This window comes from Heterodontus francisci, chromosome 14 (assembly GCF_036365525.1).
Source record: "Heterodontus francisci isolate sHetFra1 chromosome 14, sHetFra1.hap1, whole genome shotgun sequence".
In the NCBI taxonomy this organism is placed as follows: Eukaryota; Metazoa; Chordata; class Chondrichthyes; order Heterodontiformes; family Heterodontidae; genus Heterodontus; species Heterodontus francisci.
Window position 1 is genome coordinate 83274744 of NC_090384.1, and position 15496 is coordinate 83290239.

At 41.3% G+C, this 15496-nt stretch overlaps 1 protein-coding gene across 1 annotated transcript in view; it reads left to right on the forward strand.

Moving 5' to 3' along the window:
• mettl15 (methyltransferase 15, mitochondrial 12S rRNA N4-cytidine) overlaps window positions 1-15496 on the forward strand; it is a 113565-nt gene that overhangs the window by 94031 nt on the left and 4038 nt on the right. Inside the window, exon 4 of the mRNA XM_068046485.1 lies at window positions 229-407. Coding sequence (XP_067902586.1) covers window positions 229-407 — 179 coding nt within the window. The remainder of the gene's footprint in view (window positions 1-228; window positions 408-15496) is intronic.

The following is a 15496-nucleotide window of genomic DNA, read 5'->3' on the forward strand; positions in this document are numbered from 1 at the left end:
TATTTGGTGAGTTCAACAAAAATAGGTTTAATTGGGTTCACATCAGAAGACTAAGTATGAGCAATGAAATATCTTCTCTCGTTTCTTTTTTACCATCTGTTGCTAAAAAGAACCTCAAACATACTTGTATGCTGTGTGCATTTTAGCTCTGTGTCTCTGTGCTGTGAAGCTTCACCTCTGTCAGTGAAAATGACGTCAAAGAAATTAATTGGCTCCTCTTGTGCGTAGGTACCCCGACATGCCCACCGCAGCTGACGTGGTGAATGCCTTAGATCAACAATCACTTGCGTCCATCTTAAGGAACTACGGAGAGGAAAGGCATGCAAAGAAAATAGCTGCAGCAGTCGCACAGGCACGCAGCATCTATCCCATCACTCGCACTCAGCAGCTCGCCAGTATAGTTGCAGGTATCCTCATTAATTCCAGCCAGCGTCTGGAAAAAAAATACTAATCTTAAATGTCCCTGTGGGATCTATTTGTACTGTACACCATGTAGGTACTAATCCTGTGCACTATGCCTCTGATGTCAGTTTTATTTTGGAAATGGGAATAGAAGTCAACAAATAAGATTGCCATTCTGAAGTTAACGTACAGTGGCTACTAAATTACTAGATTAATATGTTCTTAAACAGGAATGATGATTTCTTGCAATGTAAATTGGCTGTATTTCTGAAGATAGAAATAGACTGCTCTTAAATGAACACATTCATTAGTAATCAACAGAATTTATCTAATGAAATTAAGGCTTAATATTTATTCATGCATTATGTTGTAACTAAAAAGCTGCTGCAAACCCTACTTATCCCTAAATCAAAATTTGTCTTTGTGTGTGTTGCCTTTACTGTTGTTAAATATAAAGCATCCTCTTAATTGTCCACACATTCTGCATTTCCCAGGTGGTTCAAATAATTGCAAGTCCACTGTAGTGTTGCGTTAAGATTTACTTTCTATAAAGATGTGTTTGAAAGTTGCTTTTGCCAGTTTGATTACATTTCCTCAGCTTTATAAGATTAGTTGAGTTTTATATTGCAAGTTAATTTCTGCATATATGAACATTTCCATTGATTGCTTCAGAATGCAATCTATGCCAGCTCTGTAAAGGACAATATTCCAGTATTGCATAGACATTCTTTAGTTGGTGGAGGGTTAAGGAACTGCAACAAAATGAGATGCTGCCAATATCCAAAATTGTCACAAATTCATTGTATCTGAATGTAAATATTCATATTAAGCAGTTTAATTGTTTTTCCTTACACATTACCATTAACTAAACTAATCATATGTTTGAATTTTAATGAGTTCTGCGTCTGGATGGGAAAAATCATGATGCAGTTATCATTGAGTGAACAATTATGTCACGTCAGTAAATCACTAGTTTGTAAAAAAAAAAAAGAGGACTAAACTTGAGCTGGGGGACCAAATGTGAGTCATAGCCTTAATTGCCACAGCATCTGACAGCTTGCTTCCTTTTCCTGCCATTTCAAACCCCTTGAGTTCAATTCTCTATAGACTCTGTAATCCCTTTGGTTTTTTTTTGTATAGCTTGAAGGTGTTCAGGAATAGCATGACTGATATGCAAGTTTATAGATCTCTCTTTGGCTGCTTAATTCTATTTTGTCAGCTGAGGAAATCTCATTATAGTCATTTTACAATTTCCCAACTGGTATGGTCACTGTTAAACCCTTTACAATTTTAATCCAACCTATATATTGTAAAGTTCCTCAAAAATGTGCAGTTCAAAACTCTCCTTACCCTTTTGATGAAGAACTATGAATGAAGATTTTCACTTAATTCCATAAATTATATGCTTAATTTTTAAAAAAATTAATGAACAGAAACTCCCACCCATGTTAATTCTTTTTCACCTTATGGCCAAAGAAAGCATGGGGGCAAATTTTCAAATGACCATGGAGGCAGGACTGGAGGCGACAGGTCTGCGATTTCCCACGCCACTGGCCAGCATGCTGGTCTCCTGCCATGGCCTGCTTCCAGGTTATTTTGGTTCCAGGAGGATCGTCAGTTGGTTGGGTGGGTTGCAGTAATTAGGCTAATTAAAGGGCCTACTAAGGTCACTCAGCAGAAGCTGACTGGAGTTTTCCGGTCGGCTTGCAAGCCTGCCACTGAGGCCAAAACACAGCCAACGAGCAGACCCAGGGGTGGCAGGGAGGCACCAGGGAATCCCAACCCACCAAAAGCACCCGCCATAGCTGTTAGGTCATAGCTGTGGCCGCTGGCCATCCAGTGGAAGGCTTGCCCCTCCACGATGATGGCCTGGTATGTGGCCGTTTGTAATGTTAAAAAATGTTTAAATCTCTTCAGAAGAGTCATCTTCTCGTTCTTCTGCCCCACCCCCAACATTGGAGGCTGCTATCTTTGACAGTAGGGGTGCCATTGCTGGAGGGCCTTTGATTGGCCCTCCAGCCTCGGAGCCCAGCCGCTGTCCTTAATTGGATGGGAGGCACCCACCCTGGCCACTAAATGGCCTGTTACTCAAAAGTCACGTCAGGTCCTGACCCCAGAACAAAAATTCAGCCCATGGTTCTTGGAACTAACCATCCATCAACCTCCACCTATTTATTAGAGGTCACATCTGCTTTCTTAGGCAATTGGGCTAGTTTGGCAAACTGGATACTATGTTCTAGGTAGATATCCTCATGATACTCAGAAATGTTTCACTGGAAAATATACAATGCAAATTTTAAAAAATAGATTTGCTCTATGGTTCTTAAACTGTAATCATATAAATATGTTTTGGGTCGCCCTGCCCTTCATTAGAATTTATGCAGTAGCTGTTTGTCCCACCAGACCTGTCTGGAAAGTAAACCTAAAGTCTTTACCATCAATCCTGTGGAAGGTTACACTATTTGATCACTCCCCAGTACCAACACTGGAAGTTTTAATTGTAATATTCATGTGAATGTATGATCCAGTTGGCCCCATGTCATCACGTGGCCTTATGTTTGAAATTCTTGTAACAATCATACTTCTGGTTCAAGTATTGTCAAAGCGAGTGATTACATAGGATGTACGGAACAGAAATAGACCATTGGGTCCAACCAGTCCATGCCGTCATTTATGCTGCACTCAAGCCTCATTCCATCTTTCCTCACCTAAATCTATCATCGTAACCCTCTATTGCCTTTACCCTCGTATGCAAGATGAGGTGGAACCTTCTGCAGTAAATCCACTATTTCTTGTAAATTAAAAACAAATGTAAACTTGTTGGTTAGTGGCCACTGCTAAGCTACAGCAAATACTAGAAAAAACTAAATGAAGCATCAATTTTCTGCGGGCCTCTTAAATAGGCTTTAAGACCCACATTAACATATACAAGAGGAGTAGTGCTTGTTTCATGCAATAACTGAGGATGCCTAGGAAGCCACTTTTACCAATATGGTGGAGTCTTTTATATCTGTGTAGATTGGGAATGAGACATTATGCCACGAAATTGGTCCATTTTGCCCCTGATTTCTACCTGGAAAACAAATACTACGAGGACCAATTTCTCCCCAAAAGAGCCAGTAGATCTTCAATAAATTCATATCAAACAGTGAAGCCATAGTTTTTAAAAGGGCATATTTTCTGCCAAGACAAAATTTTGCAGTGTGTGAGAACATTCTCTGGATAGAAATTTGGTTGAAACTTATCCTTTCAGGCAGAATATGTCATATTACCATACTCAACTTCTGCTCAGTACTCATGCTATAAGTTCAAAACAAATCAGTGTCTATTTCTCTCAAATCAGGCTTTCAGTTTAGAAAGTAATGACATCAGTTTTAGTGATTGGTTCCCTATTGTTATTCAATGAATTACTTTTTAAATATTTTCTATCACATTCAAAACTTTGTTTTGGATCTTTTGTATCAGTAAAGCTATAAGTCATAAGTATATGGAAGAATTCTTGCAAATTCTCAAAGTAGAGTTAAGTGGTTCTGTGTGACTTGATATAGTTATATGAAAAGGAATATAAGAACAAATTTATATTCTTAAGATTATCTTATGTTAAGGGATAGTGGCTCATAGAACACAAAAATGTATTTTACTCAGTGACCTGAAGCACAGTGATTACACATGCATGCTTAAATGGAAAATAAATTCATGCTCTGGTGTGAAGAGGGCTGCCAACACATGACATCCATTACAAAGAAATCATTTCCCCTTTTTAACACTCCCTCCTCCTAGCGAACATTGAGCTTCATAGGAGTTAATAGTAGAATATGACACAAATCTATGTAAGAACTCCTTCCGCATTAGAGACAGCAGTCTGTATGTTTCATTTTTTATTGTGTAGTTATGGTTTAGAGCATTGTTGGTGCAGTGCCATCTGAATATCACACTACATCAGGCACCCTATCGTTACTGATTACTAAGACTTATACCACAGCCATTAGTTGTGGCTCATCACAACACAGTTTGATGACAGAAATTGTGTGCTGTGACTAAAAGATATATTGTTATGTAAACAAAGTAACAGATTTGATTTTTTTTGATGAAGTGTTGCAACAAGAGAATAAGATTCTTCCCAAGTAGTTAGCCATCCATCTCATGTCTGCAGTCAAAACACATACATATTGTAGATCAGAACTGACAAATTGTTGGAATGAGTTTAGATATTCAAGTAATATTCAAATATTAGAAAACACGTCACGATACCATGTGTATCAGTAAATATTTATGTGTATGCCATATGTCCAAACGTTTTATTTGCAAATTCTATCACAAGAACGCTTAAAACAGCTCAGTGAAACCTCTAGGTAGCTTCTGTGAGTCAGCAACCAAAGTTGCTCAATGACACTACGATGCACTGCTATTTATAACCACAAACAACAGTAACTAAATGTCGCTTTGCTGAAACTTTTCTTCTGCTCCTCCAGTATTCCCTTTTATTTTCTCTCCTTACTCCTCTTGTCATTGAACCAATAAGTTATATTAGGATACAGTTTCTTAGGTGACAGTTTGCCAAGAGCCATTCTTAAACAGCTTGGAATTTGCATTCGGTGGTGAAGTGACGCTCATCGCTGACCTCAAAGAAAGCAGCCTGCAATGCTCTAGTGAGCTCCATGGCATAGATTTCACCATTCCTGACATTAATTTCAGTCAATTTCTGGTATCCAGTAACAGTCATGTCATCAAGCAGACTAAGCAACCAATCACATTGAAAAATTCTCACAGACAGCAAGCCAGGAAGTAACAAGCAGGTTTTATCATTCACTTTTTGTAATTTTACAGAAAGAAAACTAAAGATTGGAACATACACACAGAATTAAGATAGAAGCTGAAATATCAAGCATTTTTAAAATTATTTTAAAAATCTATCTAATTTTTACCATGGAATAGAAAAGTTTGACGTTCATAAATAAATTAGTTTTTTCGTGCCAGAGGTGTCCAGCAGTAATTATGACTTAGTACACTGTTTAAAAACCCAGTTACACCTCATTCATCAAGGTGTTACTTTTTCAAGGGTTTTTACAGCCAGAATAATAGCAGAACTTCACATCAATTCAGTGATTTTGAGATGATTACCATCCCTGATGACTTCAATCATGCACCCTGTAGAGGTGCAGAAAATCACTTACAAAATACAACTTCTGGATTTCCGCATTTAACAGCGCATACGCGGACGCTAGAAGTTGTTGTCAGTTTCACGGAGTAATGAGAGAAAATGTTGACCAATTTCAACCACAAAATCTGTGTCAATATATGAACCAAGGGAGATGAGAGACAGTGCACTGTTCAGTAGCAAAACCAAGCATAATCCTGGCCTTACCTAATGGCTAAACATCGCTCTTTCAGTAAAGGTGCTTGGATAATGAATGAACAGGTAGCTTGAATGATTCCTTTTGCATGATAGTCCAAGGTGCTGAGATTAATTGTGGATTTCCAGTTGCACCCGTTATAGGTGAGATTTCTCTTTTTATCGAGTCTTTCTCACTTTTAACTTTTGTCCTGACAAGACCATGACCAATGTAGTAACAGGATACTTGGTGTAATTCAGGAAAACTTTATTAAGAAATAGCAAGTTATATTTAACAAAATTCAGATAGTGACTTTACAGCTCTCTCAGTTGTGCTTTCCAATTAAGTTTTGGTCACAGACGACGCAAAGACTCTTTCAGTTCTCCTGTCCTCTCTGCCATGTGCTGGAGTTGATGGTTTTTCACGTGCTGGAGTTCTTCTACTTCTGTGGATCTTCTTGGGAATCTATGCAATTAAGCATGTTGGACCCTGACTTTTTAACTTTTTTTTTAACACTCTTGTGCTTGGCCTGATGGTTCAGACTATGTGATGTTGGTTGCTAACCTACTCTAATTGGGACTTAAGTGATCGGATACCCGTCAGTAATTATGAATTAAACTATGAAGAGCTCTATTCAGCTATCATCTCCTTATGCTACCAATATGGAATTTGTAAAAAGAAATGACTCTTTGTTACCTTTAAGCTGTTGAATGTTATCAGTCCACAATGCCTTTTTGCTGGCATTTTTATTAGTTGGTCACAGAAAATCATTCTTTAAACATTCTTAAACTTTTTCATTATTAAAGCTACATAATTAAATCATACACAATTCAATACATATAAAACTCATATAACTCGATCAAGATTTTAGGATTAATTGTGACTGATCCCTTTAAAACATTAGTGGAAAATATAAAATATAACTGCCTCCTTTAATGCATAAGCATCAAATTAAACAATAAAGTGAAGCTAATTCTTTTCTTTTGGGCCTCCTTATCTCGAGAGACAATGGATATGCGCCTGGAGGTGGTCAGTGGTTTGTGAAGCAGCGCCTGGAGTGGCTATAAAGGCCAATTCTGGAGTGACAGGCTCTTCCACAGGTGCTGCAGAGAAATTTGTTTGTTGGGGCTGTTGCACAGTTGGCTCTCCCCTTGCGCCTCTGTCTTTTTTCCTGCCAACTACTAAGTCTCTTCGACTCGCCACAATTTAGCCCTGTCTTTATGGCTGCCCGCCAGCTCTGGCGAATGCTGGCAACTGACTCCCACGACTTGTGATCAATGTCACACGATTTCATGTCGCGTTTGCAGACGTCTTTATAACGGAGACATGGACGGCCGGTGGGTCTGATACCAGTGGCGAGCTCGCTGTACAATGTGTCTTTGGGGATCCTGCCATCTTCCATGCGGCTCACATGGCCAAGCCATCTCAAGCGCCGCTGACTCAGTAGTGTGTATAAGCTGGGGATGTTGGCCGCTTCAAGGACTTCTGTGTTGGAGATATAGTCCTGCCACCTGATGCCAAGTATTCTCCGAAGGCAGCGAAGATGGAATGAATTGAGACGTCGCTCTTGGCTGGCATACGTTGTCCAGGCCTCGCTGCCGTAGAGCAAGGTACTGAGGACACAGGCCTGATACACTCGGACTTTTGTGTTCCGTGTCAGTGCGCCATTTTCCCACACTCTCTTGGCCAGTCTGAACATAGCAGTGGAAGCCTTACCCATGCGCTTGTTGATTTCTGCATCTAGAGACAGGTTACTGGTGATAGTTGAGCCTAGGTAGGTGAACAATAAAGTGAAGCTAATTCTAGCCACTCCAAAACTACCTACATCCTGCTGAATCTGTCACTTCTCCTCCCATATCTTCACCCACCTCAATGTCCACTAGCCATTGACTGCTTTTTGAAGCATACTGAAGTGTCTTCGTACATATTGAGTGTTATAGAAAGTTAACTAGTTATAGACCTACAGTTGGGTTCACCCAAAAATTAGCATGCAAATAAAGAAATAACAGATTTATCCACAGCAATAGCTTGCATTTTTTAGCACTTTTAATGCCCAGGGCACTTCACAGGAGAGCTATTAAATAAAATTTAATGCCAAGCTACATAAGGAAATATTAGGATAGAAGACCAAAAGTTTAGTTAAAGAGGTAGATTTTAAGAAGCATCTTAAAAAATGAGAGGCCAGTTTCTTCATGCTTAAAAGGAGCATTATTTTTACTCAATTCATTTTTTAAAGAGAAGTACAATTTAACTTAATGATTTAATTGAGGCAACTTAACGATCTTAGTGGCTTTAGAAATAATTAACTAAAGTGCACTTATTTTAGATCAAAATGAAGACCTTTCTAAATGTAGAGAGATTTTGATCGAGATAAAATATAGATTAATGTGCAATACACCTTTGAACATCGACATTGATCTGTGTTACTCTTTAAATATTCTTAATTCAAGTAAGGTTAAAGAGGTGTCAGATGTCTGACATCAACCTGCCCCCAAAATGAGGAATGTAAATGACTGGGACTGTAAGAATGAACACACTGGACATCCATAAGTGAGGATATACTTTATCTGCAACAGCTACATGGAGCAGAATTTTCAGCTTTGGACCAGCTCACGGATGGTGTGTGGGGGCAGTGGGTTGGGAACCCTAAAGATATTGGAGCAGGCTTTGCCACGCTTTTTTAACTCAGCCATGGTATTAGCATCCTGCTTCCGGGTTTCCTGACCAATCAGTGTGGGCAGATGTGATCACGACCCGCACCTGACTGTTAAAGCCTTAGCACAAAGGAAGATGGTTGGGGTTTTTGGAGGCCAATCATCTCAGCCGTTTATCATAAAGTCAGAGGTGAGGATGGTTGCACAGTGTTCAGTACTATTCGCAGCGACTCAGATGCTAAAGCAGTCCCTGTCGCATGCAGCAAGACCTGGACAACATTCAGGCGTGGGCTGGCAATTAGCAACTAGCATTCATGCCACACAAGTGCCAGGCAATGACAATCTCCAACAAGACAGAATCTAACAACATTTATGAAGTATTTAGATGAGCACTTGAAACGCCATAGCATACGAGGCTACAGGCCAAGTGCTGAAAAATGGGATTAGAATAGATAGGTGCCTGATGGCCGGCATAGACACGATGGGCCGAAGGGCATGTTTCTGTGCTGTATGACTCTATGACCATCTCCCTTGACATTCAATGGTATTACCATCGCTGAATCCCCCACTATCAACATCCTTGGGGTTGCCATTGACCAGAAACTTAACAGGACCAGCCATATAAATTCTGTGGCTACAAGAGCAAGTCAGAGACTGGGAATACTGCAGCAAGTAACTCACCTCCTGACTCCCCAAAGCCTGTCCATGATCTACAATGTGCAAATCAGGCCACTTGCCTGGATGAATGCAGTTCCAACACTCAAGTAGCTCGACACCATCCAGGACAAAGCAGCAGGCTTGATCAGCACCCCATCCACCACCTTAAACGTTCACTCCCTCCACTACCAGCACACAGTGGCAGCAGTGTGTACCATATACAAAATGTGCTGCGGCAATTCACCAAGGCTCCTTCGACAGCACCTTCCAAACATCCGGACTCCCTTCCACCTAGAAGAACAAAGGCAGAGATGCAGTGGAACACCACCACCTGCAAGTTCCCCTCCAAGCCGCGCACCATTTACTGCACCCTATCCCTTGAACCTTTTTTTTTCATTCACCTCATAGAAATTTTAAATTGCTTTCCCTGATAGTTGATCCTTTATTTTAAAAAATCCACAGATTTACACAAAACAAGTAAATGTTTAACATGTATGTATAGTTCTGTACATTTCTCTAAATCATTTTGACTATTCTGCTCATCAGTTTTTTTTTCCTTTTGTGTTTTCTTAAGGCATTGACTACTTGCTGAGATATGGTTCCTTGGTTGCCAGTTTTCCAGTTAATGGCAATTATTCATGTCTATGTTCTGAGTCAAGAGCACTGATGTCAATTGTGGGAGCCCTGTGCATCCCCAGTTGAGATCAACTAACTCAGCATGGATCAGAGCTTGAACTTGGATTCCTCCTTGTCTGTATGACTGAACTACTCACTGATGAAACTTGCTCATCAGTATAAATAATTGTGGGAAAATATGGTGCCTATTCAAAGTTAGTGATTTGACAAGTTAATGTTAATAAAAATTTTAACTGAAGAATCATATCTTCTGTTGTTTAGCTCTTGAAGACATTTTAGTGTTTTTGCTGTAGTGTGAATGATGACTATGCACCTCCGAAAGTGTGTGTCATCATCAGGAGTCTACTTTTTCAAGAAGCCTAACTACAGTAAAGAAATACGATTAACAATATCCTTTTATTCTTTTTTTGTTTGTTCTTAAACAGTAGCTGCTAATGGCGTCATCACTGGCTCTGGGGAGTTACTGAGCCACATAAGTGGGAGGGAGTTGAATCAATATGCACAGTTGAAACTGAAGCATGCTGTGTTTATGACTATCTCTCTATTGATGTGTAGCTTCTGAACACAGTCTCAGAAACTCTTCCCAGTACAAGTAGCGGAATGTTGGATTCCTGTTCAGAGGTTCAAAGCCAGCACTTACTGTAATTCACTTGCCCTCAATAGGCAAGATTTGATGTTTGCTTGACTGGCTGAGTGCTTTGTGTTAGCAGTCTTAGCTAAATTCTCTATTTTTGGATTGTGGCAAGAGAGGGGAAAACAAAGCAACAGGAAGACCTGTACCGCCCTGGGAAGCAGTCCTCCTGTTGGCTAATGTGGAGTAGCTTGGTAGCTGCTGTGGAAAAATTCACAGTCCAAAACCTTGCACCTTCACAACTGAAGGAGGATAGATTGAAAGCAGGTAAAGTGGATAAATATAACGTTAAAAAAGATCATGCATCCATAATTTGCAGAATATTTCATAGTTCTGGTGATCAAACATAACAGGGTGAACATACAAGCCACAATAGGTTTATGTTGTAGAAAGGGTTAGAAAATATTAATAACATGCCATTTATTTTTTTGACTCTCATCTTAATGGTAATTAAAAATCTCCTTTAGGCTGCTGAGAGTTCATTGAATTTCAATTCAGTTAACTTCAAAAGCAACCTTTGACGAATGGCATCAATGATTACTAATCATCCAAAGAGGTGAGTTGTGGAAATAATGAACAGTGTCGAGCTAACCCATGGAATTTTAAATGTGGTTACTTTAAACTTTATCTCATGCTCAAATGATAGAGATGATCTTTGGAATACTTCATGGATTCTAAAGCAAACTTGAAACATAAATTTCCAAATTAATTTCCCCACTGCTTTCAGTGCACCAAAATGCCTTTGTGAGCTGCAGCAGAGATGGTGATTATTCTTGAAGTTTTGCACAAAGTGTTACGCAGATTTGACACAAGAATGCCTACACATTGCTGCCTGGACTGAATTAATGTTTCAGAAGGTACTGTTTTTAGGTACTCGGGAGACTTAAATGCGTCAGACTTGAGAGCACAGTACATTGTAGATATTATTTTGCAATTTCACTAGCCCCATACTAAAGCATTAAGGAATGCCAAAATGCTTCCTTTTATTTTAGATTTGAGACAATTCAAGAAGTCAGGTGCAGTTTTATACTTTGAAACAATGGAAGTCCACCTTCATGTTTATTTTTATTCATTCATGGGATCTGCGTGTCGCTGGCTAATCCAGCATTTATTGCCCATCCCTAATTGCCCTTGAGAAGGTGGTGGTGAGCTGCCTCCTTGACCTGCTGCAGTCCATAGTGCTGTTAGGAAGGGAGTTTCAGGATTTTGACCCAGCGACAGTGAAGGAACAGCGATATAGTTCCAAGTCAGGATGGAGTGTGACTTGAAGGGGAACTTGCAGGTGGTGGTGTTCCCATGCATCTGCTGTCCTTGTCCTATGAGGTGATAAAGGTCGTGGGTTTGGAAGTGCTGTCTGAGGAGCCTTGGTATGTTGCTGCAGTGCATCTTGTAGATGGTACACATTGCTGCCACTGTGCGTCGGTGGTGGAGAGAGTGAATGTTTGTGGATGGTGTGCCAATCAAACGGGCTGCTTTGTCCTGGATGGTGTTGAGCTTCTTGAGTGTTGTTGAAGCTGCACCCATCCAGGCAAGTGGAGAGTATTCCATCACACTCCTGACTTGTGCCTTGTAGATGGTGGACAGGCTTTGGGGAGTCAGGAGGTGAGTTGCTCGCCTCAGGATTCCGAGCCTCTGACCTGCTGTTATAGCCACGGTATTTTTATGACTACTCCAGTTCGGTTTCTGGTCAATGGTAGCCCCTAGGATGTTGATAGTGGGGGATTCAGTGATGGTAATGCCATTGAATGTCAAGGGGAGATGGTTAGATTCTCTCTTGTTGGAGATGGTCATTGTCTGGCACTTGTGTGGCGGAGAACAGTCCTTTGATTGGTGGGGGAGATGGTGGGAAGGGGTTAAGGTTTAAAGTAAATAAAGGCTGGGGGGCGGGGTGGGGAGAATGTCGGAATCTGCATAAAAGTTTTTTGGGGCGGAATGGGCAATCAATAAATCGATTCTTACATTGGGGTGTGGGTGAGGGCAGTTACTACATGCATAAATAATTTTGAACGTTTTATCCCTTTAAAAATGCAAATGCTAATGAAGGGCTTGAAGCCCTTTAAAAATGGTGCCAGCATATGCGCGTGGTGCCGGCCGCCATCGCTGGGTACAGAGCGACCTCCCCCTCTACGGCATCGCCTTCCATTTAAATGAGCCCCCGTATGAAATATTGCGGGGGCTCGGTGGCCGCTGCTGCATGCGGGCGGACCACCGACTTCAAAGCGCGCCGGCACAAGTTGTGGTATGCTAGTAAAATCCAGTCCCCTGATTTCAACATTAATCTAAGTATTGACTATAAGCTACATTATATTTTAACAATGCCAAACAATCTTATCAGACAGTACTTTTCACTTCATTTTTCACTCAGTCCTGTATTTCCAATTCTTTTCATTATTTTCCGTGGATGTGGTGTATATGGATTTCAGTAAGGCATTTGATAAGGTTCCCCACGGTAGGCTATTGCAGAAAATACGGAAGTATGGGGTTGAAGGTGATTTAGAGCTTTGGATCAGAAATTGGCTAGCTGAAAGAAGACAGAGGGTGGTGGTTGATGGCAAATGTTCATCCTGGAGTTTAGTTACTAATGGTGTACCGCAAGGTTCTATTTTGGGGCCACTGCTGTTTGTCATTTTTATAAATGACCTGGATGAGGGTGTAGAAGGGTGGGTTAGTAAATTTGCGGATGACACGAAGGTCGGTGGAGTTGTGGATAGTGTCGAAGGGTGTTGTAGGGTACAGAGCGACATAGATAGGCTGCAGAGCTGGGCTGAGAGATGGCAAATGGAGTTTAATGTGGAGAAGTGTGAGGTGATTCACTTTGGAAGGAGTAACAGCAATGCAGAGTACTGGGCTAATGGGAAGATTCTTGGTAGTGTAGATGAACAGAGAGATCTTGGTGTCCAGGTACATAAATCCCTGAAAGTTGCTACCCAGGTTAATAGGGCTGTTAAGAAGGCGTATGGTGTGTTAGCTTTTATTAGTAGGGGGATCGAGTTTCGGAGCCACGAGGTCATGATGCAGCTGTACAAAACTCTGGTGAGGCCGCACCTTGAGTATTGCGTGCAGTTCTGGTCACCGCATTATAGGAAGGATGTGGAAGCTTTGGAAAGGGTGCAGAGGAGATTTACTAGGATGTTGCCTGGTATGGAGGGAAGGTCTTACGAGGAAAGGCTGAGGGACTTTGGGTTGTTTTCGTTGGAGAGAAGGAGGAGGAGAGGTGACTTAATAGAGACATACAAGATAATCAGAGGGTTAGATAGGGTGGATAGTGAGAGTCTTTTTCCTCGGATGATGATGGCAAACACGAGGGGACATAGCTTTAAGTTGAGGGGTGAAAGATATAGGACAGATGTCAGAGGTAGTTTCTTTACGCAGAGAGTAGTAGGGGCGTGGAACGCCCTGCCTGCAACAGTAGTAGACTCGCCAACTTTAAGGGCATTTAAGTGGTCATTGGATAGACATATGGATGAAAATGGAATAGTGTAGGTCAGATGGTTTCACAGGTCGGCGCAACATCGAGGGCCGAAGGGCCTGTACTGCGCTGTAATGTTCTAATTCTAATTCTAATTTTCAAGCAAATAAAATGAGAACAGGATGGTTGTAGTTATCCCAAAATATCTGGTTGCTTTTGAGTTTTGCTTAAAGTTTAAATTTAGCCTTTGAGCTTGAGAATAGTCAGTTTTAAGAACACTGCTCAAAAATAGGACTTATTAGGGAGAGTTTAGTGGATTTGTGCCACCCCCAAATGCAAAGTGTTTGCGACAATTTCATTTTCTTGCCAGCACCTAACATGTAAATCAGTGCCAGCAGGTACCAGAATAGCTTGAATTCTGCGTGCACGACCATTGGCTGCATATCCCATGCGAATACACATTCCCTTTATCTTTGTGTTAAGCGTCTGCAAGATGTGGAAGATAGCACCAGTCAGGAGCAGAAAAGAGCTCCATTTCACAAACACCCATCAGTACTACAGATCTGGCAAGCCCCATCCCAAATATGTCCACTTTGGGGAATTAAATAGGTGGAATGTGCGTGAAGTACCTGGTTGAGCAGAGTAGCAGTGAGGAGGAGGAGGAGGAAGCGATCCTGGTGGTGGTAGCAGGTAGACAGCAACAGGGGAAGGGAGGTGTTGGGTAGCTGCTGCAGGATCTGCAAATGTGCACCTTACTGGGGCTGCTTGTTGAGTTTCATTTAATAACCAGCTCTTCATTCAGTCCTTTAAGAATTTTCAGAGCTTATCCCATAAAATGTCAAAAATGTACAGAAGGTGCTCCTCTAACATCTATCTAGTGATTCAAGAGGGTTTTATGAACATATATAGTACCATGGAGTGAATAACAACTACAGTGTGCCTTTCAGGTGAGACTCAAAAGGATAGATAACATAGGACTTGATGTCAACGCTGTCTTCCACTGTTGTGCTTTTGGGCTCCGATTTACAGGAGAGTTCTTGCTTCAGGTCTACTGAGGTTCGGGGATCGGCTTGAGAGCATCTTGATGGCAGTTATCATGCATTTCAATGCAAGGCAAGTGTCTTTCTCCACCAAAAAAAGCTAGTCACCTGCAAGAGTAGCCAGAACTCAGATATGGCAGGATGTAAGACACATGAGGACCTAGGTTCTCCCCTGAGCCACCATCTGACCTTTCTGAAGGGGTGTCCAGAAGAAATATGTAGGGACAGCAGCAGCCAACCAGTATAGATGCTAACAAGGTGCTAACAGTATCGGCAGGAATTCGTCAGAATGAGGGCATTCATTGTGGATGAGTCTTCGGATCCCTATTGTGGAGCAGCAGTTTGACACTGTGTTTGCTCCTCCAACTGAGGTGGCATTTAAAAAATGCAGGAACTTTGGAGTAGGCAGCAGATATTCTACACTTTCAACAAGGGCGAGCACTTCAGAAGCCAGTACTGATGCAGGAACACACGTAAAAAGTAGATAAATAAACTGATTGCGATCTCTTCAGAATGTTTGGCCATGCTTTATTAGCCAGAATTTTCCTCCACACAAGATCAGGGGGCAGGTTGTTCAACCTTGCCCGTCTAAGAGCGAAGTCCAAAGTACGGAAAGTCCTCATCAGGGAACTCCTTTTTGCTGACGGTGCTGCTTTAACATCCCACACTGAAGAGTGCCTGCAGAGTCTCATCGACAGGTTTGCGGCTGCCTGCGATGAATTTGGCCTAACCAT